Source organism: Manis pentadactyla, chromosome 7, assembly GCF_030020395.1.
Source record: "Manis pentadactyla isolate mManPen7 chromosome 7, mManPen7.hap1, whole genome shotgun sequence".
NCBI classification, from domain to species: domain Eukaryota; kingdom Metazoa; phylum Chordata; class Mammalia; order Pholidota; family Manidae; genus Manis; species Manis pentadactyla.
Window position 1 is genome coordinate 19596984 of NC_080025.1, and position 25722 is coordinate 19622705.

General features: G+C 42.9%; 1 protein-coding gene across 7 annotated transcripts in view; it reads left to right on the top strand.

The window, feature by feature from the left end:
- RBPMS (RNA binding protein, mRNA processing factor) overlaps nucleotides 1-25722 on the top strand; it is a 178272-nt gene that overhangs the window by 6264 nt on the left and 146286 nt on the right. The window contains exon 1 of one of the 7 annotated variants that reach the window (XM_057505163.1): nucleotides 134-211. The exons of the other annotated variants lie outside the window; for them this stretch is intronic. Within the exon in view, the coding sequence (XP_057361146.1) occupies nucleotides 149-211 (63 nt within the window). The 5' untranslated portion in view covers nucleotides 134-148. Of the gene's footprint in view, nucleotides 1-133; nucleotides 212-25722 lie in introns of those variants that run through there. 7 annotated transcript variants of the gene reach the window in all.

The following is a 25722-nucleotide window of genomic DNA, read 5'->3' on the forward strand; positions in this document are numbered from 1 at the left end:
CTGTAGCCTGCATTTTGCGGGCTCCCACCACCTGAATGTGCCATCCCAAAGAGGATTCTCTTCAGAATTCCAATAGAGGTTACTTTCTATTGTCTCCATTTAACTCCTGGGTCATTACCTACTTTCTTGTATCTTTTTAAAAAGATCAATGCCATCTTATCACAGTATTTCAATACTGAACACCTGCCCAAAGATAGAACCCCAGCACCGGGTAAGTACCGTGCACACACACACACACACAGATGCATATAATTCTTTATAAGTCACTTATAAATGTATCTGTATCTTTATTGGTAGGGCTGGGGATGATAACCTGGTATAGGTAAGCTATCCAAAAAATAAATAAATAAGCTGCAGTTGGTCCTAGGGTTGGAAGTGCAGCATGGAGAATATAGCCAATGGTTCTGTAACATCTTTCTGTGTTGACAGACAGTAACCACACTGGTGGGGGTGAGGATTTAATAATGTGGGTAACTGTTGAACCACTGTGCTGTATACTTGAAACCAGTATAATATTGTGTATCAGCTATACTTCAATAAAAAAAAAAGCAGCCACTTGTTTAATATTGAGGTCCATTGCCTGCGGGAGAAGACAGGACCTCCTCTGCCGGCCGCCCCACAGCCACTGCTGGGGCAGGCCTGCTCATGCCCAGGTGCGGGTGACTTTTCACCCTTAGGATGTGGTTTCTGCCGAGGAGCTCAACTTGGCCTTTTGGACCCCGGCTTCTGGAAGCCTTGGCAAGGTGGAAGAGCAGGGCTCCCCTGCTCCCAAACAAGCCTGCTCTGTGGGGCAGCCACTTCAGTATGTTTGTGTTCAGGTTTCATTCGGCACCTTCGCGTCTGTCTGCCTGGGGGTAGGGGAAAGGGAATGCAAATGTCCCCCTTGAACAGTGCTTGCCTGGGTCAAAGAAAAACCTTCGGCAGGAATGAGGGGAATGAGCCATGATAACAGGTGGAGCGCGGTGGCTGCACAGCTCCGTGGGCTGGAGGCCAGCCCGGACCAGGTGTTCAGGTTGATGCCATGTTGATATGGGATGAGCTGACTGGAGAGAGGGGATGACTGGGCACACTCACATCCCTGCCTTTAAAATGTGCCAGGAGAGTATTTCCCGCAGCTTCAGTGCACTGAGTGTGTGTTGGTGGGGGAAAGCGCGGCCCTTGACAGCATGCTTGGAGGGTGAGTGGGTGTGTGAACTTATCACAGTGAAGTTCCCTGGTTTGTCATGTTGGCTGATAGCAGGAAAAAGAAAATACTGAAATATTTGAACCTATGAAGCTCTCAGAAATCTTTTTGTCTGTTCATTCAAAAAATGGTAGTTGCTAACTTCTCAGTGTTTTACTATGTGCCAAGCACCCTGACTGGGGTACAGTGCTGATGGAGGGTTTAGGGGACGAGGATCCTCATGTTACGGGGAAGCAGTGAGGCTCTGAGGGGCCCTGGGGCCTTTGGGTGTGGCTTCCGGGGCTGCGCCAGGGCAGCGAGGTAGTTTACTGCTCTGTGTTGACGTGCACGTGGATCTGAGTTGGAAACTCAGTCAACACGCGAGCAGGACAGGGTAGTGCAGCCATGTCAGAGGAAGCGTGTAAAAGGCGACATTTGAACTAAGGCCCAACTGAGATTTTCCCAGACGAGGAAAGGCTTGAGACAGTGCAGGAGTGATCAACCTACTTGAAGAGACAGGCTTATTAAAAGGACCCTTCAGGGCAGAGCAAGCCCGGCATGGCAGGAGAGGAAGGGGGGAGTGAGGAGCCCGGGAGGTCAGGCCTTCCCCGCCAGGGCCGCGAGTCAGCTGTACCCGGCGGCGCCGGGGCTGGGCATCCTGGGCCGGGCCAGCAGGGGTCTTTGGCGGAGTGGAGAGAGGCTGGTGAGGCCCGCAGGAGTCCTGGTCTCAAAATTAGGTGGGGGCAACTGAGCCAGAGGTGGGAGAGGTGTTTGGGGGCCTCAGCTGGCAGAGGCGGAGGGAAGCCCCAGCATTCCATCCCTGAAGCCTCCGGGGTCTCTCCTCTGGATGAATGTTTGTGTTTGTAGAAATAGAAGCTTGAGGGATTGAAAGGGAAAGGAAAGGAGGCATCTAGGAGGTGAAAACCCTTAGGTTTGAGCATCAGAGAAGAGGGCTGATGTTGAAAAGCAATTTTCAGAACAATTCAAGAATACAAGGTTGGGAGCTGTGAATGGAATGCCCAGAAAATTGGAGATTTTCGTCTGGGGCTCCAGTTCCTAGGAAAGCTTGTGAGGGCAGGTAACAAAAGAGAGCCATCATTTACTTAAAATCTGAAGCTATGTAATAAATAAATAAATAAATAAATAAGACAGGGAGGGGGAGACCGGAAATTCTCAGGAAAAACTGACGCAAAGTTTTTAAAGCACTCTTTAATTTAGAAGCATAAACGTGTATTACATGTAATGTGCCTCATTGATAATATGACAGTGTTCAGCGTACTTACCATTTAAAAGCCTGAGTCAGGGGAAGCCTAGACAAAAATCTGGATGTATGTGGTATTTCTGATACACTTTTTGTTTTCATCAACAGACTCTGGAAATTCTTTTCCTCTAAAATTTGTAGGTAATGCCTAGGCTTTTACTGCACCCACCTGCCTTTATCCCATTCCGGTGCCTAGAAGGGAAGGTGAAGCAGCCACAGCGTTTGTAGACAGGTTTGGAAAGTGAAGGTGGAGGGCTGGCCCCGAAGCTGGAGTGCTGTTTTCTTAGAGAAGTTAAAAGTTGCTTTATTCTTCTTAGACTTTCTTGAGGGGAAAAAGCGTAGCATGAGCCTGGGGCCAGAGCCTGAAGTCATCTATTCTGTGGGTCATATATTCAATTTATTCATTTCCTGCTTTGCTAAAGTTTATATTCCTTTTCTGCTCACAGCTTAGCGTGAGCTCCTGAAGAAAAGAAAAGTAGTCCAGGAATTTAAGAAAACAACAACACGGCATTTGTATGGCATTTGTATTTCCCGTAGGTTTTAACTCTGCTGCAACCATTGTGATGTATATTATGTAGAATCCTGGGGACAAAAAAGGAAATGGCAGCAATAAATGCCAATCACACCCGGAAGATAATCCCAAATTCCAGGCTGTTAATGCAGTATTGTTACACAAATGTAAAATGCAAAGGGAAAGCTGATTCAGCCCCCAGGATTTTGCACAGGTTAGGGAAATCTGGGAGCCTTGGAATTGAGGTGCATCTCACCAACCCATGAAAACAAGAGGCCAGTTTCTGCTTTCAATTTTTTTTCCTCACGAGTTGATTTTAAAATGACATTCCCCTGCTTTTCGCGGATTCTTATGTCACCAGGTAGCTATGCTGGCAGGTGCCTAACATTATCCTAAGACAAACCCTGAAGAGTAAAAAAAAAAAAAATTTTTTTTCCCTTGAATCCCCAGGATTCTGCTTTATGAAAATTTCTTATGCTCACCTGTAAGATGGAATAGTTGAGGCCTCCTGAGGGAAGTTACAGCACAGAAAGTGCTATCTTATTACAGAAGTACCAGAATTTCCTTTGTACTGGGAGGGGAAGTGCTACAAAAGTGTAATTACTTTACCCAGCATGTGTGATTTACAGGACTTAAAATGTGTGAGCTTCCAAAGAGGCATCTGTTTTTAAATACAGTAAACCTCTAAGCCAACAGGATGTGTTTGGGGATGGAGAGGGGGGAGCGCGCGTGCGCACACACTTCCCGTCCTGTGCCTGCCCTGGGATGCGGGGTGACTGGGATGAAAATGTTGGTAATTGCTGAGGGGCCTTGCTTATCAGTAGAAGGAACTTGTGAAGTGCTGAAGTCCAGTCAGTCCCAGGAGGCCCGGTCACTGTTGTCCGATGCTACCCCTTCTGCACTCTAAGCCCGGTTCCTATCTTTCCAGAATGTCTAAGCATTTTCCCAGTGATGTGCAAAGGAATTGTTAGAGCTGATGCTGAGGCCATTTTTGTCGCAAAAATTTCCTCTTCCATCCTAGTCCGTGTAAGAAAGGTGGAGGATGGATTGGAGATTGGGGGCATATCCAAATTGAATTAAATCTGTGAAAGCATGTATGGATTTTTTTTCTTGCTAATTCCTTAAGCCTTTACTGAGTAGTTGTCTACTCTTGTTTTATTGTTGCACTTCGACAAACGAAACGAAGTGTTATCATCCTTGATTAGGGATAAGAAAACTGAGGCTCTGAGAGATTAAAGTAATTTGTCTGCAGTACAGCTGGAGTGTTGAAACTTAAAATTTCTGCAGTGGTGCAGGAGGCTCATATGATTGGGCCCTGCTGGTCTCTGACCTCATCTACCAGGAATCAGGGCCTCCTTCATTCTGCTTCAGCTGTTTGGGCCTTGTTTAGGAATCTCCAGCTTGCCAAACTTGTTCCTGCCTCAGGGCCTTTGTGCTTGCTCCTCTGTCTGCCTGGAAAACCCTGCACCTCCAGTTTATATGGCAGCTTCATCCTTGTCATTCATTCAGATCTCAGCTCAGATGTTAACCCAGGGCGGCCTTTGACCTCCAGGCTGAGAGTGGGCCCACATTCCCAACCACTGTTGCATCCCTCTTGTTTTTCAGATAGTATTTTTACTGGCTGATATTACCTTGGGTATTTGTCTTGCACTCCTGGAATGTGACTCCCCGGCCACTGGCCGCAGGGACCTCTGACTTGCTAAAGGCTGTAACCCCCACTGCCTGCAGCCGTGCCTGGAACTGCCCAATGCTCGCGCTTCATAACATGAGCGGAGTACAGAGCAACCTGTGCAGCTCTGAGGCCTGCACAGTGTACCACAGTGTCATGAGCTTTTCCCAGCAGTTTTTAGATTACATTTTAATTACTGCTGCCTTCAGGACGATCGTTTCTGGGCTCCCGGCTCCCCTTAATCACATCAGAAAGTACAGTTATCACCCACTTTGAAGCCAGAGATTTCAGGTGGTGAGTGATAGCCCCCTTGCTGGGGGGTGTGCAGCAGTTCTTCACACAAAAAAGGACTCTCCCCTTAGTTGGAATGGAAACCTGGTACAGAATTCTGCAGAACCGGCTTGGAGTGATAAGTAAACGTCAGGGAGGGCGCATTTGATTCCTCTCTCACAGATGGGACTGTGGGTTGCAAAGGGTTAATGTGAATGACCAGGTGGGACTGATTTAGGGTAGCCTTAGGCACTTTGGGCCCTTTGATTCATCAGTCTGACCTCAAGCTCAGTTTGCTTTTCTACCTTTGCTTACAAAGTAAAAAGGCAGTAGCTCAGGATAGTGCGGCTTTAGCGGCCAGGACCCCTGGAGCTCCTGAGTGGGGAGCAGGGAGGGGGCGTCTGATCCTGGCGCTGCGAACCCTGATGGAGGCACCTCCCAGCCACAGCCACATGCCCACTGGTCAGCCTCACAGACCCAGGAGCTGGGGTGTTTTTGTTCTTGTTCTGTTTTGTTGTGTTTTTTCATTGTAAAGCAGAACAGATGACATTTCAGGCTGGACGAAATGTAAATCATTACATGGGTCGTCAGACTGCCTGTGAATGGAGCACACAGCCCACCCAGGAAAATGCAGGCGAGGGGTTATCCTCATCTACGTTACAATACTTGACCTTGAGCAAAAACAAACTTTTTAAACTTTACCGTCATTGACTGTCAGTAGTCTTAGAATCAGGCATGTAAAATCCTTGTATTAGTCGGTTCTTAACCAAGTCATCAGTACTCTTCATTTTTTTTCTTAGGGACCTAGGACAAGTCATCTAAGCTGCTTGTCTTTGATAAGTCATTTAAGTTTGTGGCCTTAACTAACACGTAAGGATTGGACAGACGGCACCTGCCATGCATTAAAAGAGCCATAACTCCACTCCTGTTTTTCTACTCCACCCCCCTCACCATTTCCAAATTGTGATACGGAATGCTGCGGTGGCCCGCCAGCCCAGATCCATCGGGGGTGGAGGCGAGGCTGTGGCGGGAAAGTTTTAAGCCTGAAATTCTGTCTTGTTTTGTTTTTGTTTTTTTACTAAGAAAACCAGTGCCTCTCCTGGAAAACTGGGTGGGAGCTCCCCACAGGAAATGGCCCTCTCTAAACAAAAGGGAGTCTTTAAGGTCCATCCCAGTCTTTGTGTTTAGAGGAGGGGTTATATGGAAAACCAGAGCTGGGAAATTAATCTCTGCTCCGGCCAGGCTCACGGGGGAGGCGAGAAAGGAGTGACGCTCGCCCTCCCAAGTCCAAGTGCCAGGCTGACCCACTGTGAGTGCCAGAGAGGGGGAAGAGCAGGGCCGGGGCTGGGGGCGCCTGGGAGTGTTTCCACACCCCCAGAAGGCAAGAAGGAGCCAGGCTGGGTAGAATTCTAAGCAGGGTGACGTTCCCCTTTGGGCTTTCAGCTTTTGTTTTAAGAACCCACCACCACCAAAATGCAGAAATACAGGAGAAAGGAGGAAAAAAGGGATTTTAATATGATCTTTTATTCCTACAAGTTAAAGTTGGGGTTTTGTGATATCCTAATACCCTGCAGTTAAGTCAATGATTTCAATGACTCTGTGAACTACTCTCTTCATTTTTCTAAATCTACACTGATGACCTGCTCATAGCTCGCGACTTAGGCCTCTTGACTAACAGAGGATTTGTAATCACGGCTGTGTTAGATGGTTGGGGCCGAGTGAAGAAATGTCCAGCCTTTGCCCCCTGCTCTGGAATGTTCCTGCTCTTCACTTAAAGGGACCCGTCATTATATCAGTATTTGTGTAGCAGAATCCTGAATTTATATGGCTAGGAAAGCAATTATGTCTTATCAAAAATCATGTTGCCTTTACAAATTCTTGCCAACTGGGCCGCAACAAACTTCTGGCACATCAGTTTTTTTTCCCCCCCAGGAATATAAATCTTCCCACTAATAATTAGAAACACACATTTTGTCGAAAATGGTCTTGTGGGTTTACTTAGTTGTCAGAACACTTGAAAAGGACAAACATCTTTTCAAAGCAACAACTTTGTTACACCACTATTTTTAGGTTTTATATTGTAATTATATTTGTAGGAGGGTCGCTAATCTATTTGATGGGCACTGTGGGTTCAGGACAGAGTAGTTTACTTCCAAGCACCAGATACTTAACAGAACTGCAGGGACAAGATTAAAGCTGATACTCAGATTGCAGGGATGGAAGGGTTTTATTTGAATATTAAGTGTGCGGGAAGACTGTATCTTAAATTTATCAGTCAAGGAGTATAGTTGTTTAAAGAGCTGTGATCGTATCAATTCCAAGATTTACAGAGAAAAATTATTCTCGTTGAACATTTCAGCATCTGATGTGTTGGTATGTTTTCTTATTTTCTTAACACAAATTTTTGAGAAAGGTTACTGTTGTAGTTATTAATTTACAGAAGTGGAAATATATACTGACTTAGATTCATTTACAGGCTTACATACAGTATGCACTTGGCATGTTTTCCCTTTTTAAAGTATCCGTTTTTTTCCATTTATTATCTATGCTTGGGTCGCTTGTATTTTTACAAGGAAAAGATAAAAATACTAATGATCATCTACCCTCTGCATTATTGCAACTCTGCAGTGTATGGCACTAGGATTCCTTGCATTGAGAACTGTTTCTGAATCAGCCCTCCAAGGATGGCACACCTAAGAGGGAACATTCTCACCTGGCAGACTGGACAAAGCTTAGTTTGTGGTTAAACGGATTCTGGAATGGAGCAGGTCTGTTTGTACTGGGTGGAGGAGCAGCTCTGTCTGGAGCTCTTCACGTTGGTGCAATTACTGGCAAACCCTGAATCAGAGTGAAAATGTCCCGATCAGGAATGTTTATCCATTCCCTTGCATTCTTAGATGATCAAAGGGAAGCGTCTTGCCCTTTGCAAGACCAGCATCTGTTGCCATTTGGTCGTAGTGCACCCAGCCTGCTGACTCTCAATCTTAAAAACAAAAACAAAAGCTGGTGGGGAGGGAGCAAAGGCTCAGAAATGCTGATGGGACTTTGGAATAGCGTGAGTTTCTGCTCCGGGCAAATACACTATGAGAACTTCTAACCATTAATTGGTCCCCTCTTCTCTCTTTAAAAAATCAAACAAAACCAAACAAACACCCAGAGGCCTTTAATCAAGTTGCAGATTGCTCTTGTTTGTTGTCATAAATCATGGATCATCATGATACACAGCAATCCTAAAGGTGTGAGTGTATCCTGCAGTCCATGAAAAAGAATTGGTTTTCTAGTTCACTAAGGAAGCCAGCCCAGGCTAAGCTGTGCGCTGCTCCATGCCGGAGACCCAGGCATAGAAACGCAGCAGTTGGACCTGGCTCCCCGAGTTCATTCCAGTGCTCTCTCAACTAATCTCTCCCTCAAACTAATGAGCATTATAATTTCTGAATTAACGCTGCGGTTGTATTCCTTGGAAAGCCTGCCGTGAATTCCTCAGCTCCCTCCCCATGCCTAATGGGTTAATCTGCAGGGGAAGTTTCTCATATAGGCCTGGGTTAAAGGGTAAGCATATAGTGCAGTAAGTTTTGGGGTATTAATGTAGGTTTTTTGTCGTTACATTGGATATTTGTAGCACCCACTGAAGCAGGGGACCACAGCAGAGGTTTCTCCCAGGACAGTTCTGCATATTTTAAATCCTGGTAGGCACTTAATTCCAATGGTTGCTTCTCAAAGGAAGGGTACTAACAAGATCACAGAGTCAACCCTTTCCCCCATGAACTCAAGAGTGACATCTTTGGAAATGATTTGCTTCAATTTTAGAGATTAAAATAACATGATGAGAATAAATCCATTGGGTTTTTAATTCAGTTGATTTTTAGGATCCAGACTACCAAGATTCATAAGCTGTTCACCTAATTGGATAGCATTGTGCCTAATTTCTTCTCATTATTATTTTTTTTTTTTACTGGCCAATTAATTCACCTACATTATCCACTCCTCTCCTCCCTCCCCCTAACCTTCAGAAAATACAGGTAAGCAAAAAGAAACATTTCTACTATTCCTTTCTCCAGTGTTAAGGCTTTGGTACGTATGTCTTTTATGTCCTTTTCTTTGCATACACACACACACATACTGAGATCATACTATAAAAGTGTTTACATTTGATTTTTCCTCCCACTTTATTATGAACATCTTTGCATGCCAGTGGACACATTTCTGCTGCCTTGTGTTTGTTGGTTCATACTATGCCATAGCAAGGATGTGCCGTAATATTTAACCCATTGTTTATGGAGCTGGAGTTCATTTCCTGCTTTGTGACATAAACAGCCTGTGCATCCTCCTGGCTAAATCTGTGTGTACACCCTTAGTGACTTCCTTATTCAGCTCTTAGACTTGGAATTTCTGGGTCAAAGGGCATACATTCTTTTGAAGACATTTGCTGTTTATTGCTAAATCTTCTCTGGAAAAACTGTACTAACTATACTCCCACCAAGAGTATCAGCAGGCCCATTGCCCATTTTCCTGCTTCCCTGCCATTGCAGATTGAAAATGTTTCAAAAGTGGAGTTCCTCGCTGTGGAGTTTCATGTTTTGTTCTATCCATGATTTGTAACTAATACTCCAGTCTGAACGGTTAAACACCTGGATGTTACACTGACTTTTTTTTTAATCCCATTTCAAGACACCTCCCCATTGGTTCTGGTACTGCTACAGGTGTTAAAATGCTTGGCAAATCATTTCTGGAGATGTCATATTTGAGTTCATGAGGAAATGGGTTGATTTGGGGGTCTTCTGTGTTAGGTCCTTGATGTATATTGCTGGCTGTACATTTAAGGGCTGGGGATGAGCCCAGTGCCTTGGGTTCGTGGGTGCATGGACAGAGTTTCCTGGAGTCCAGGCCAGTATTTGCCAGGAGAGCCAGCCACTGCTGATGAAGCTGTATTGCAAGGTGCATACTAATTCCAGAGATGTTACTCTGTGGGAAAGTGCCTCAGAACCGGTGGCTACAGCCTATTTCTGTGTTCCTGGTCAAATGGTTGGTTTGCCTTGAGGTGAGGATAGACACACTCTTAATTGGTGTGACTTAAATTTTGGGGGACAGCTAGCCAGTTGCATCCCTGGAAAGAACTTTTATAGAAGCAGTTAAAACAACAGTGCCTTTTATTAGGTGTGGACCATGCATCTCCCAGTGTGACTGTTCCTTTTCCTCCTCTGCAAATTGAGGGGGAGGGCCTGGAGCTGCCGCAGGAATTCTCCATTCTGAACAACCCACCATCAGGGCATTCCCACTCTCCCCAGGGGGTTTGAATGCCCTGTACATGCCCACACATACCCAGGTCTCTCTGAAGAGTGAGGCTTAGGTCTCCCTATGTAGTCAGGGCAACCCCAGCCCAGAAGGCCTCCTTAATCGTTACCAGAACATTCCTGCAGAGCACAACGCCCTCCACAAAGCCTACACACATGTTCTTAGAGTGTGACTCTAAGAAATGAGCAGATGTAATGGAAACCTCAGTCTTGACTCATCCTGATTGTTACATATGAATGGAATTTGCATCTCATTTAGTGTTTAACAGTATTTCAGGGTAAATTCCCATTGAGGTCATGAAATACTGAAGTTATATGCACACAGTGCCTTTCTCAAAGGAACTGGAAACTCTTGCAAATAAAAGCCTGCCTTCTTTGCCTTGAGTCCTTGATGTCAGTTGACTGGCAGTGAAGGAGTCAGTGAAGAGAATGTAGATCAGCAGTAAAGAGGTTTGACAACTGGGTGCAGGCGTCAGTCCTGGGTGGAGATAGGCCATGAGCCTGCTCTTGTCTTGTCCACTCAGTGGGGATGTAGACGTGGTTACCATGAAACAGTTTTCCCAAGTACTCGGTAAGATCCAGTTAGTACAGAAAACAAAGAGAAGTATGAGTTCCTATGTAAACTGACAACATTGTGTAATAGAGAAGGCTTAGAAATTCAAAGAGATCAGCGAGGATGAGAGTGAAAGAGGCTTTGTGGAAGAGAGACTTGCTAAGCCTTTAGCATGACTTGCTAAGATGTGAAGAGGCAGGAGAAATGGGCAGTGGGCTTGGAGAGTTTCACCATCATAAAGGTTTAGAAATAGGAACGAATGTGAGCATTTTATATGGCAGGGAAAAAAAGCCATAGCTGGCTGTTAGTTTTTAATGAATGAATAAATATTAAATGAGGATATTTTAAAGACTTTTTATTCATCAGTTGCCATTGGTTCTCCAGCCAGGCCTGTTACACAGGTGATAGATGTAGAAGCTGCAGGACCAATGCCAATAAGCTAAGCCTTTTTTTTTTTTTAACTAGGCTTGCAAGGCCGCACAGGCTGTTCAGATTGGGCCCCTGGAAAAGAAAGTATTTTCCTCTGGCTCTTTCCCCTTTACTTCCTTGATGAAGCCATTCACTCCGTGACTTCACGTGTTCCTTTGCATCTTCATTCTGCCCATCCAGAGCAGCATGGCTGCTTACCAGTCACAGTGGCTCTTAGCCTTAGAAACTAAAGATGTAATTCCTAGGTAAGGTAGTTATTGCAAAGATATTAAACTCCTACTGTATTAAGGCCTGGTGGTACAGTGGGCAGAGGTCCTGAACTTAAGGTGGAATAGGGGGTGTATATTAAATAAAAGCACACATAAATATGGACTTACAAACTGGTAAGTGCCATAAAGCAAAAGGAGAGCTGATGTGAGAACATAATTGATCGGTAACAAGGGAACCTTGTTTCCTTTGTCCCAAATGCCATTCACGTCACTTCTCACTGTGTTAACTCACTCAGTTCTCACTATGCTGTGAGGTAGGTTCCAACCACCATTATTCCTGATGCCCAGGTGAGGAATTGAGACTTGGTTAACTAACTTGCTCTAGGTCACAGCTAATAAATAGCAAAACCTGGATTTGAACCGGGGTAGTTAGTTCAGAATCTGCCATCTTACACCAAGCCCTCGCTGCCGATGTAGAGGAGTACTCTTCCTTCAGAGTTTATTCCAAGGAGATCAAGAGGTCTCTTGAGCCTAATACCTCTTAGGATCCTGCCTGCATAGAGGAATTTGAGATCTGGGGACTTGACTTAGTCCCAAGTAACGTGGCAGTTACTTGGAAAGATTTCAAGGAGGTGAGTTTGCCCAGTTATGTATGGCATCTCTAGTCCGAGAAAATCTGGGTAGCCTTTCACTTCTTGCCACTGTCTAATCTTTCCCAACCCACCTGTCTGGACTCTGAGACCCTCAGCCCCAGCTGACATTTTCTCCCTAGTCCATCCAACCCTAATGGCAGATTCTTCTTGCAAAGATGTTACTTGCCGTAAATTAGCACCTGAAAACGTTTGGGAGCTCTTTGGCCAAAGGATCTGATGAGATGACTGTGTCCTGAGAAGCGGAGGGCACTGCCCACCACTGCTTTTGGTTGTAGATAGTGGGCAAGGCCCAGATTTCATTAGCTGATGTTTAAAGCTCCCCGCACTCAAGTATCCCAGCTTGGGGTCTCCCCTCTGCCCGTGTATACTGCCCTCTGAACCTCCAGCCAGCAGTTGGTCTAGGGACAAGGCCCTGTTCTGTCACTTTATTGAGGCCTAACTCCCATATCTTAAAACTCCCCTTTTAAAGCATATAATTCAGTAGTTTCAGGTAAGTCACAGAGTTGCGTAACTGTCACAGCTCTCTCATTTTAGGACATTTTTGTCCACCCCTTTCTCCCCTGTTTGTGCTCATTAACCTCTCTTCCCAGCCCCTGGCAGCTGCTAATCCACTTCTCATCTCCATGGCTTTGTCTTTTATGGACATTTCACACAAATGGAATAATACAAAATGTGGCTGGCTTATTTCACTTAATATGTTTCCAAGGTGCGTCTATGTTGTAGCATGAATTGGCAATTTGTTTCTTTTTATGGCTCAATAAATTCCCATTGGATGTCTCTACCACCTTTTGTTTATCCATTCATCAGCTGATGAACATTTCAATGGGTGCCACTTTCTGGGTGCCCTGTTCTTGACTTTCTAGAGCCTAAGTGCTTCCTTCCAGCCCTTCCATGAATTTGCACGTTTTTCTTCCAGGCTTACCCTGTGAGTTTTCCTACTTACTGGCCTATGGGGCTTCCCCGCATAGGACTATTATGTTACCTAGTTTTTTTCTTTTTCTTTCTTTTTTTTTACTTCTGTCCTTTTGTGTATATCTGTGTGTTTGTTTATTTGGACCATTCAATGGATATATATACTGAACACCTATTTGCTGAGCACGTAGTGAACGGTTGGGGATGAATCAGTGAGCAAAACTAAGAGCCTTGACTCTCTGGGGACTTTGATTCTAGCAGAGCTTACACTCTAGGCGACTCTTAAAATATATATAATTGCTACTCATGTATATTTCCAGCATCTGGCCACAAGATGTCCTATAGTGTAGATTCTCAGTTAATGTTGCTTGACATTATTACATCGACATTTTCTTAATAATTATAAAAAATCCTCTCCAAACCATACAGAGTGCTTGTCTTGTGTCTTACTAGCAGTGTGATCACAGTTGCCAGATTTTTTCCTGGAGGTGAAAGAAAGGTGCTATTAAGTGTCCCGTTGGAGACTAGAAACCAACTTGGGAGAGCGCGCCTCTTCCTAACGGCCTGTCCACTCCAGAGCCTGCCTGCATCTTGCACCCTTCCCAGGCTGTTCAAGTAGGAGTCTCTGTTATTCGAAGGATTGGAATCTTGTGGCAATCCTGTTATCTGTGTGGGAGATGGAAGATGGAGGTGGATCTGTTCCTCACTTACCGTCAGAATTGAGAAATCTTTCTGCTTCCTGTTTATTGGTAGGAAAGCATTTACTTGGTTCCTGACCGAGTGAGGCGTTGAGCTCTGAACCAGGCAGCCAAGGAGCACGGCCAGCTCCTTCCCCACCTTGTCCAGAATTAACCGTCACCCTCAGGTACCTGCCTTGCCCAGTCTCTTTTGGAAACCATAGGCAGCTTGGTGCTCCCAGAATGCTGTGAGAATTAATGAGTTAACATGTGTCGAGGCTCTGGAAATGTTAAGTGCTTAGTGTTCTTATCTTCTCTCTCTGAGCACACTTGCCTTATAAGGCTGTCCTCTCAGGCCCAGGGGCTTCTGTTGCCGAGCTGAGGAAAGTGGCAGTCTATGACCGGGTTCCCAGGATGGGCTCAGATTTCCTATTTTAATACTGGTGATACTGCTTTTTGGCTATTTGTTAAGAGTCAGTCTCACAAGTACTTTCCCGAAACTCCGCTTTATTGCACCTATTTTTAGCACCCTTTCTCTGTGTTCCTTTCCCTCTGAAAACCATGTATAGTAAAATCCATTTGAACAAAATATTACAGTTCTAAAGTTAAGTTCTTAAATTCTCTCTTCCTGGAAAGGTAGGCTGCTTATCCCAAGAGCTGTTCTGAAATAAATTCGTTCCTCTAAAAATGCCGTATGGAAAGTAATGGCAGATACAGCATTCCCGCCGTACTCCGTCTTTTGTGATCAGTGAGAGAAAGTGCACAGCAGATCCTCAACACAGACCATCACACAAGTTTGTTCACCTTCCTTTTGTGAGACAGACATTTCTTTTCAAACAGTAGTATGCAAACTTGGAAATGTACATGTTTGAATGCCAATTTTAAAGATTTTCCCCTTCTGTTCTCATTATCTGTAAAACAACAGAGGTTTATGGTGTCAGGTTTGTTTGAGCTGGAAGGGACCTGTGACGTCCTTTTGTTCAAACCCTAACTTGAACAGTGCGGCAGCTGAAGCCCAGGGTTGGGTCTGGAGCCCATATTCCCTTTTTAAAGTAGGCCACAACTCTGGGAGAATAGATAAAGGCTCTATTTTTTGGGGCCAAGCAAGAAGAGTGGAAGATTAGAATACTGCTTCTTCCGTGTTTGTTGACCTTTGGAAGTATCTTGGTTGTACCACCTTTTTTAGTGTCATCAGAACCCCAGGTGTTGAGTCCCTGGGTGCTGTCCATGCAGGGTCTGTGGGCCACCATCATTTTCATTAATGATACACTTCTGCTTGTAAGCAAACATTAATCCTGTTTAGAGGCAATGAGCAAACATTGTTGGTGAGCCTTGGACCTCCTGTATCTGGTGAATGTTTATAGGCAATCTCTCGTTTATAGGAAATGATGCAGAGGTGGGGAGCTGTGGTTTGGCCTTAGTGGTGGGGAGTGGGACAGGGTAGGCAGGGCCTGTTGCTGGTTAGCACATTTGATTAGAACAGTATGCTAATGAGGCCCAGGTCACTGGACCATCTGTGTACAGGCCAGCTGTGCTCTGCGGGGACTCCAGACCTTGGCCAGGAAGCTGGGCGGTGTGTGTCACTGGTCAGGAAGCTGGAGCATATCACCAGAAAACAAATTCCAAAACGCATGCCCTGTGGATACTAGACTATTCGTGGTTTCTCAGTTTATGGGGATATTGTAACAGTTACACATTTTTGCACGGCTTTCTTTAAAAACTTCTGATTAATAACAAATGCATGTCTATCGTGGATCCTGGGAAAATACAGAAAGATGTAAGGAGGGAGACAAAAACCACTGATAGGTCTTACATTTTGGGTTTTCCTGTTCTTGACCATCTTGTTCCTTGGCCTCCATGATACCATGGACTTCTCTCACCCTCCCTGCCCAACCCCTACATCCTCCCTTTCATCCCTTTTCCTGTTGGTTTAGTCCTCAACTGATAGTATTCCTTAGCCCTCTGTCCTGTGTCCTCATTTCTTATTATCCCACCCTCCCATGGATGATGTCCTTTGTCCCAGACTTCTGTCCTGAGACTCAGATTCAAATATCCACATGGCCACAGCACCTCCAGCTGGCTATGTCCCATATGCCTTAAACTGAACATATCCCTAACTGATTTCATTACCCTCACCCCCTAGACTTGCTCCCCTGTGTTCCACATGTGAGTCACCCTTAACCCAGGTGCCTGGATTAAATTAGTTCTTCCAAAAATGCTCTGTTTAAAGTAATGGCAGAACATTCCAGCCGTACTCCATCTTTTGCAGTCAGTGAGTGAAAATGCACAGATATTCAATATAGGTCACTACAGAAGTTCTTTTACTTTCCTTTTCTGAAAACAAACATTTCTTTTCAAACAGTAGTATGTAAACATGGAAATAGGTACATGGTTGAATTCCAGTTTTGAAGATTTTCCCCTTCTATTCTGATTGTGTAATGACAGAGGTTTATGGCATCAGGTTTTTTGAGCTGGAAGGGACCTATGATGCCCTTTGTTCAAACCCTAAGTTGAACTCTTCATTCTCCCTCCCTAACTAGTCCATCACCAAACCTAACAATTCTGCCTCCCTCAAATCTCAGGCTACCAGCAAAGCTTTCTGTGCTGCTGTACCAGCTTCACAACACCTGCCTTCCTGTAGTCCTTGCTCTTCAGGACAGCCAGGGTAACCTTTCAGAAAATGGAAATATGCTCTGTCATTCATCTGCATAAAAACCTTTGGTTCTATCCCTTTGCCAGATACCCTCAGCTGTGATAGTTTCTCCTGCAGGCTCTGCTTTTGTCATAACCGAGCTTCATTCACTTCTCTAAGAAAATGCCCTCCAGTTCATTTATTCAGGAGGCGTTTTCATTGATTATGCACCATGTCAGACAGTAGGTCCAGGGAACATGCGTCAGGGAGATTGGGAGAGGTCCAGACAGACCTGGGAGTGGGCTTGGCTGGAAGGCTGGGATGGCTTTGTCCCTGGGAAAACTTGGGCCAGGACCATGCACCGAACTGCTTGGTGTGTTAGCTGGCGGTGCATGTGCACACTGTGCCCAGCAGTGTTTTTGGCATGTGGGGAAGTCGTGTGGTTAAGTATCTCAGCTTGCTTTCCTGCTGGATTTTGAAGGATGAGTCTTTGGCAGGGCAGTTCAGAAGCACATTATGTAGAGGGAAAGACATCTGATTTCCTCATCGAAAATAAGTGCTTCTGAGGTTTGTCAGTTCCGTTTTGTTAGCTTTTTACATCTAATTACTGTGTATAGGGCTAAACTTTAATGTAACACAGTGAACCCTTTTGTATTTTGAATTCCAAGTCATGTTACTTTGCAATGTGGGATTTTCAGAGTTGGGAAATCCCAGTGAGCCAGGATAGAGCATTGTTTCTGGATATACTAATTCCTTGTGTCTTGGAAGACTTGCATGTGTAGTAGCCATGTTCCCTGCTTCATTTGGGTTTGTTTTGCATCATCCTGGCCAGATAAACTAAACAAAATGATAAAGGGTAGAAAAGGCTCTCCATTAGTGGAGCCAGTGTTTGTGTAAAGGTTAATCCCTAGGAAATAGAAAGTTCCTCACTCTGCGGTCTTACAGATCCACTCCTTTACCTCACTCTGCCCTTGTGATTCAGTGCTTTTCTTCTTGTTGGGGAAGCTTGTTCTTCAAAGAGACAGACACCTCTTTTTTACCTAATCTAAGAGTATGAAAAAAAATCTTTGGGTTGAGTTTGTGACCACTGGAAATGTTCACTTTTTTAACACTTTTTTAACAAATGTTCACTTTCAGATAGAACAAAACAAAATAGACACACCGCCTGGGTAGTTAAGCTTTTACCAGAATGTTTGGAATTGTTAGGTACCATCTGTTTTCTTTCTTACTGTCTGCACCTCCTAGTGAATCTTGACTACTCAGTACCAGATAACTAGTTATCAGGCTGCAGTCAACATGGAGACCTCTCGGGAAACCTGTTTCCCATAAACTTAGAAAGTTGCAAAGAACCATAAATACCATGGCCACCCATTTTTCTTTTAAAAAATTATAAAGTAATAAGTAGCAGCATTTAAAAAGTAAAAAATATAGAAATACATGCAGCAAACAATGGAATTTCCCCCTCAAGCTCCTCTATTTCCATCCTGTTCTCATTTCCATCCTATTCTAGAAGTGTAATCAGTTTATGGTTTAATATGCATCTCTCTGTACACTTAGATGCAGACAAAGATGTTTTCTTACATTCGGTACATATGATTTGTTCGCTTTTTATTTTAACTTAACAGTAAATCCGATATCTTCCCTGTCAGAATGTATAGCAGTAGCTTATTCTTTTTTAATAGCTACAAAGTATTTCATTGTGTGGATATTCCATAATACATTTTGCCATTTCTTGCTGACATTTGAGTTATTTTTAGTATTTTTGCCTTTACAAATGCTATTGTAGTAAGCATCTTTTCATATACATGTATGTATATATACATACATATACACAGGCTTGCTGGCATTTCTAATAGTATAGTAAAGTTACCTTTATGCATTTAACTTACTAGAATTCAACTATATATACTCATGTAATTAAAAATGTAAAATTTTATTTTGTACAGGTACCTCAGCAAATACGTGTTTATGTGTATTATGTATATTTGAAGAAATGAACTACTTTAGGCATTTTAAGGGATTTGTCAAGTCATGTTTTTCCCTGTATGCCATTTTGTACTTACTCTTTAACTCTAGAACTTTAGTGTAAGGTAAATATTCTTAGAAATGTTATTTCTGGATGAAAGAGTTATATGCATTTAATTTTTTGTTTGATAATGCTGAATTGCCCTCTAAAAAGACTTACCAATTTACAGTCCCGTCTAGAGTGTTCATTTCTCTGTACCTTTTCTATCATTAGATATTAGTCTCTTTTACTCTGTAATCATTGGCTGGAAGAAGTCACTTCATTATTGTTAATTTGTATTTTTATTATTAATGAAGTTTAATATTTCATGTGTTCACTGGCTTTAGTTTTTAAACAACTGGTTATTTTTCTATCATGCTCTTTATCGATTTCTAGGTACTCTGTGTATTGTAAAACATTGTTTATTTAATAATGTATGTACTTTCTAATATATGTATTGTGGAAATATCTCCCCTAGTCCTTTGCCTGTCTTTAAGGATGGGTCCAGATTGTCATTATTGCTGTCAGTGTGACTTTCCGCCTAGAAGATCCAAAATTATCAATTAAAAAATCAGTACTAATAACAAACTTCAGTAAAGTGGCCAGAAAAGATACATAAAAAAGTCACAGGAATTTTTTTTTTGGACATACCAAAATAGGAAGGCAGTACTAATCAATTAGAAAATGTAATGAGAGAGATACCATTCTTGGCAGCAGTAAAAACAAATTTGCACAAACTGTCTGAAGAATACTGTATTCTGAAGGATAGAAAAGGCCTGAATAAATGGCGATAAAGACTGCATTCCTGGTTGGGTCTTATAAAGTGGTCAATTTCCTCCAGATTAATTTGCAAATTAAATACAATATAAATACCAAAGTAATTTAAAAAGAAATTAATAAACTAGTTCTAAAGTTCTGGACTTACCAGTGTCTATAAAGCCAAGACAATTTTGAAAAAGAGGAACTATGAAGGGGGGCTTAACCCACCAGGTATCAAAACCTATTTCAAAATGTTAAAAAAAAATTTTTGTTGAAAGTGGCAAATCACTCATGGAGGAGACAGAAGGCCAGAAGGGTAAAATGAGGTCATAGAGCTCGATGGGGGCATTTTTCATGAAGTATAAAAGAACATCTCCGTGTCTGAACTGATTGAGTATGATTCTGACTTTCAGCAAAACTGCGTTTGGGGATTTCTCACCAAGTAAAGAGATTGTGTGCTTGGGGAGAATTATGCACTCCAGGAATCAATTTACTGGACGCTCACAAAGCTTGAATAGAGGTTAGCAAAGGAAAAGGCTTGTGCAAATCTGGCAAGTCATTGTGTGCTTCATGTTTCCCATTTTCCCTGTGAATATAGCCATAAAGTTCAGGGGTGAAAGGGGGTGGGGGTGAAGGTGAAGAGTCCTGGGGCATATCTAGGAGCAGGCGGTAGGAATGTTTTAGAAACTTGAACTCAATCAGCAAGCTACCCTGAGTTACACGGAGTTAAAAGTTTAAAATGGTTACCTGTTTGAAGTCATGAAAATGGCCTATTTTAATTTAATTTCCTCCGAGGCTTTCAGTTTGTGCTGTGTTGTGAAGATGAGTTTAAAAATGTGCAGAGGGGGGGGATTTAGAATTTGTAATTACTTGTATGGAAATCTGGCACTGTTGTGTTGTTGTTCTGAGGTTTTTCTGAGTGTCTTGTGAGCTGGTCAGCTTCAGAACCTTCTGTTTAGAGCACTGATAGCATCTAGGGTGGAGTCAAGGGCGGAAACATGTTTGATTGCATACTTACCAACTTCCTGGCACTAGGAAAATTATCACCCGACAGCAGCTATCAGGGTAGTTTAACTTTAGTTCTGGGCAGGTATGTCTGCAGCAATCATTTTCAAAGTAAATTTCTTAAAATGTAGGCATCGTTTGCCTTCCTCTTGCAGTGTTTTCGTGAATCCCCTACATTTCATGTGTGCATATATGTTTCCCATTAAACATTCCTCAAAGTACAAATGGCGTATCCAAACACTGTATTTAGTATTCAAGAAAGCATAACATCATACAGAAATTTTCTAGGGACTCAGTATTTGCCAACCATTGTAATGCCTTCAAGACAGCTCATCGGCTAGGCGGAAAACAGTAAACAGGAGATTGCAAAAGCTAATAGCTTATAACAGAAGTAAGCACAGGTAATCAGTCAGTGGGTAGAAAATTGAGGAAAAGTTCTTAGAAGCAGTGGCATTTGGGTTGGGATGTGTAGGATTATGTACTTTTACTTTATACACAAATCTGAGCTTTGTTTAGACATGAATGTTCCATGGCACTTTTTTTTTTTTTTTTGATAGTAACTTAATGTACCAAAGAAACATGAATGTGCACTTCGGAAGTCCTTCCACTTTGACTTAGGTCTTCGTTTTTTCTTATGTGAACTAGTACACATCTAAGAAGTCCTAGGAAACATAACATAACACATGCACCTTTAAAGAAATGGGAAGATCACAATTTCTAAATAAGTGGCGATGAATGGATGTGTTTTACTGAAGCAGTTTTGTTTACAGTTAAGTATTTATGTCTTTGGGAACTCGGTAAAGCTAGGAACCCTAGTTCCTGCAGGAAGTCCCTTTCTGATTCACAGCCACTTTGCAGAGGTCAGTTACCTGTTAATTTTAGCTGCTGAGAACCAGGACCTGGCTGGAGGGCTCAGAGGGCTGAAATGTGTATTACCGAGTCCATGCCCCAGACCTGTGGTGGCTGCATGGAACGGAGAGCTGGCCAGCTTCACTTCTGGCCTCTTTACTCTGGGTACCCACTCGCCACGGGCTTCCCAGCCCAGCCTTCCAGTTCTGCCCACCGTGTCCCACCAGAGCCCTTTTTACCCTTCCTCACGCTGCAGATCCAGACTCTCAAACATCTGTAATATTTGTCCCTTATCTGTGTGTTCACGTGTTCCGTCACCTTGCAGATATTTATAGGTCACCGGTCCTGCTTTCGTCTGAAGAAGGGCGTGGCCGGGCTTGGCACCCTCCCCCCTGTGTGTCTGTGCGCCTGGCTGCGAGCTCCCTGGGGGAGCAGGAGGACTGGTCAGGACCGAGAGCCTGGGCTCCTCCAGCGGGCGGGGCTTCAAAGGGCAGAGGAAATCCATTGTTGGAGAAACGGCCACTTCCTTCCATTGCTTCTTATACTCTCTCCCCGTTTCTTTCCGCTCCTGCTTGCGTCTCGGGCCCAATGGGGCCCAGCAGGACCAAGGAATCTGCGGAGTAAATTGGTCGAAGGGTGGCATTACCTGGAGAGACAATGACTTAGTTGAGGCTTTGGGGGACAAGTCACATGGGTCAGTTGAGAAGAAGGGCGTGCGGTGAAGTTTTACACCCGCTCTGAGTTCAGAAAAGGCTCATAGCTTTTGATGTCTTCATAGTGCCTTGAGCTTTGGAGTTAGCCAGGGTAGGTTTTGAATCCTGGTTTCCTATCCTGGCTCTCTCACTTATTAGCTGTGTTATCTTTTTTTTTTTTTTGGTATCATTAATACATAATTACATGAGCAAAATTATGGTTACTAGATTCCCCCCTTTATTAAGTCCCCCCCACATACCCCATTACAGTCACTGTCCATCAGGGTAGTAAGATGCTGTAGAATCACTACTTGTCTTCTCTGTGTTGCACAGCCCTCCCTGTGCACCCCCCTCTACATTATGTGTGCTAATAGTAATGCCCCCTTTTCCCCCTTACCCTCCCTCCCACCCATCCTCCCCAGTCCCTTTTCCTTTGGTAACTCTTAGTCCATTCTTGGGTTCTGTGAGTCTTCTGGTGTTTTATTCCTTCAGTTTTTGCTTTGTTCTTATACTCCACAGATAAGTGAAATCATTTGGTACTTATCTTTCTCCACCTGGCTTATTTCACTGAGCATAATACCCTCTAGCTCCATCCATGTTGTTGCAAATGGTAGGATTTGTTTTCTTCTTATGGCTGAATAATATTCCATTGTATATATATATACCACCTCTTCTTTATCCATTCATCTACTGATGGACACTTAGGTTGCTTCCATTTCTTGGCTATTGTAAATAGTGCTGCAGTAAACATAGGGGTGCATATGTCTTTTTCAAATTGGGCTGGTGTATTCTTAGGGTAAATTCCTAGGAGTGGAATTCCTGGGTCAAATGGTATTTCTATTTTGAGTTTTTTGAGGAACCTCCATACTGCAGTGTAGGAGGGTTCCCCTTTCTCCACATCCTTGCCAACATTTGTTGTTGTTTGTCTTTTGGATGGTGGCCATCCTACCTGGTGTAAGGTGATGTCTCATAGTGGTTTTAATTTGCATTTCTCTGATGATTAATGATGTGAAGCATCTTTTCATGTGCCTGTTGGCCATCTGAATTTCTTCTTTGGAAAAGTGTCTGTTCAGATCCTCTGCCCATTTTATAATTGGCTTATTTGCTTTTTGTTTGTTGAGGTGCGTGAGCTCTTTATATATTTTGGATGTCAACCCCTTATAGGATATGGCATTTGTGAATATATTCTCCCATACTGTAGGATGCCTTTTTGTTCTACTGATGGTGTCCTTTGCTGTACAGAAGCTTTTTAGTTTGATATAGTCCCACTTGTTCATTTTTGCTTTTGTTTCCCTTGCCTGGGGAGATATGTTCATGAAGAAGTTGATCATGTTTATGTCCAAGAGATTTTTGCTAAGAGTTTTATGGTTTCATGACTTACATTCAGGCCTTTGATCCATTTTGACTTTATTTTTGTGTATGGAGTTAGGCAGTAATCTAGTTTCATTCTGTTTCATGTAGCTGTCCAGTTTTGCCAACACCAGCTGTTGAAGAGGCTGTCATTTCCCCATTGTATATCCATGGCTCCTTTATCGTGTATTAATTGACCATATGTGCTTAGGTTTATATCTGGGCTGTCTATTCTCTTCCACTGGTCTATGGGTCTGTTCTTGTGCCAGTACCAAATCGTCTTGATTACTGTGGCTTTGTAGTAGAGCTTGAAGTCAGGGAGTGTAATTACCCCTGCTTTATTCTTCCTGCTCAGGATTGCTTTGGCTATTTGGGGTCTTTTGTTGGTCCATATGAATTTTAGAACTATTTGCTCTAGTTCATTGAGGAATGCTGTAGGTATTTTGGTAGAGATTGGATTGAATCTGTAGATTGCTTTAGGCAGGATGGCCATTTTGACAGTATTAATTCTTCCTACCCAAGAGCATGGGATGAATTTCCATTTATTAGTGTCTTCTTTAATTTCTCTTAAGAGTGTCTTGTAGTTTTCAGAGTATAGGTTTTTCACTTCCTTGGTTAGATTTATTCCTAGGTATTTTATTCTTTTTGATGCCATTGTGAGTGGAATTGTTTTCCTGATTTCTCTTTCTGCTAGTTCATTGTTAGTATATAGGAATGGAACAGATTTCTATGTATTAATTTTGTATCCTGCAACTTTGCTGAATTCAGATATTAGTTCTAGTAGTTTTGGAGTAGATTCTTTAGGGTTTTTTATGTACAATATCATGTCATCTGCAAACAGGGACAGTTTGACTTCTTCCTTGCCAATTTGGATGCATTGTATTTCTATTGTCTGATGGCCATGGCTAGGACCTCCAATACTATGTTGAATAAAAGCAGGGAGAGTGGGCATCCCTGTCTTGTACTCGATCTTAGGGGAAAAGCTTTCAGCTTCTCACTGTTAAGTATGATGTTGGCTGTGGGTCTGTCATATATGGCCTTTATTATGTTGAGTTACTTGCCCTCTATACCCATTTTGTTGAGTTTTCTGTCATGCATGGATGTTGAATTTCGTCGAATGCTTTTTCAGCATCTATGGAGATGATCATGTGGTTTTTGTCCTTTTTGTTGATGTGGTGGATGATGTTGATGGATTTTCAAATGTTGTACCATCCTTGCATCCCTGAAATGAATCCCACTTAATCATGGTGTATGATCCTATGACGTATTTTTGAATTCCATTTGCTAATATTTTGTTGAGTATTTTTGCATCTATGTTCATCAGGGATATTTTTCTGTATTTGTGATGTCTTTGCCTGGTTTTGGTATTAGAGTGGTACTGGCTTCATAGAATGAGTTTGAAAGTATTCCCTCCTCTTCTACTTTTTGGAAAACTTTAAGGAAAATGGGTATTATGTCTTCTCTAATTGTCTGATAAATTCAGCAGTGAATTCATCTGGCCTGGGGATTTTGTTCTTAGGTAGTTTTTTGATTACTGATTTAATTTCGTTGCTGGTAATTGATCTGTTCAGATTTTCTGTTTCTTCCTTGGTCAGTCTTGGAAGATTGTATTTTTTTAGAAAGTTGTCCATTTCTTATGAGTTTTCCAGTTTGTTAGCATATAGATTTTCATAGTATTCTCTAATAATTCTTTGTATTTCTATGGTGTCTGTCATGATTTTTCCTTTCTCATTTCTGATTGTTTGTGTGTGTGTAGATAACCATGTTATCTTGAGCCAGTTACTTACTTCTGAGACTTGTTCTTCCTGTGTGAATGGGAATAACAGAATCTACAGCATCAGGTTGTGTATGGATTGTAGCAGTAATCACAGAGCATGCTGCACGAGAGTTTAAATAATGTGCTCAACCAGTGTGAAGCTGCTATTATAAGTTGGGAGGGGGTTATCACTGAAGTGGAGTGAGGACAAGTCACAGAGAAATCCGTCAATAAGCCCAGCTTTTGTGCCATTGGAGTTAATTTATAAATCAGTTACTAAGGTACATGGTTCCATTGGCTTCATAACTAGGTTCATAGCCTGCCCCATTTGCTGGCTAGGTAACCTTTAGAGTCTCTAAATCTTAGTTTCCTCATCTATTTCTAAGATGAGAATGATGGTGATGCCTGCTTCATGGACTCATTAGGTGTGATTGTGTGTAAAACATAGGTGCAATGTGTGGCGCAAAGAGCAAGTAATACTATGCAACAATTTTGTCATTGTGCTCTCTGTCCTGGGAAGCATGGCCATTCTGTTTCCAAAATTTTGACAGTCCTGCATCACTTAATTTTCCCAGAACACACACACACACACACACACACACACACACACACACACACACTCACTCACTCACTCACTCACTCACTCACTCACTCACTCACTCACTCACTCACTCACTCACTAGCGTTAGTCCATTATATAGTAACTCCATTAGTACCTTTGTAGACATTTCCATCTTCCTTCAGAACTTAAAGCTAGGTTCCTCACTGTGTTTCAGTGTATATATAAGCATGAGTCCTGTTGTACCCGTCTGCTCTGCCCTGTGATTTAATGATGTATCATAGAATAATCTTCATCTCTTTATCCCCACCATTTAACCATGAATGCCCATGTGGTGGGAGCTCAGTAATGTCTCTAATGTAATTTGACTTCCCTGTTTTTCAATATTGCTCCTTCCATTGACAGTTAAAGTGTTTGTGCTGTCCTGATTATTTGTGGTGGTTTATTTCACATTGAACATTAGGCAGATTTACTCCAGACATTGGCATATAACAGAACATGCCTTTTCTTCTTAATTT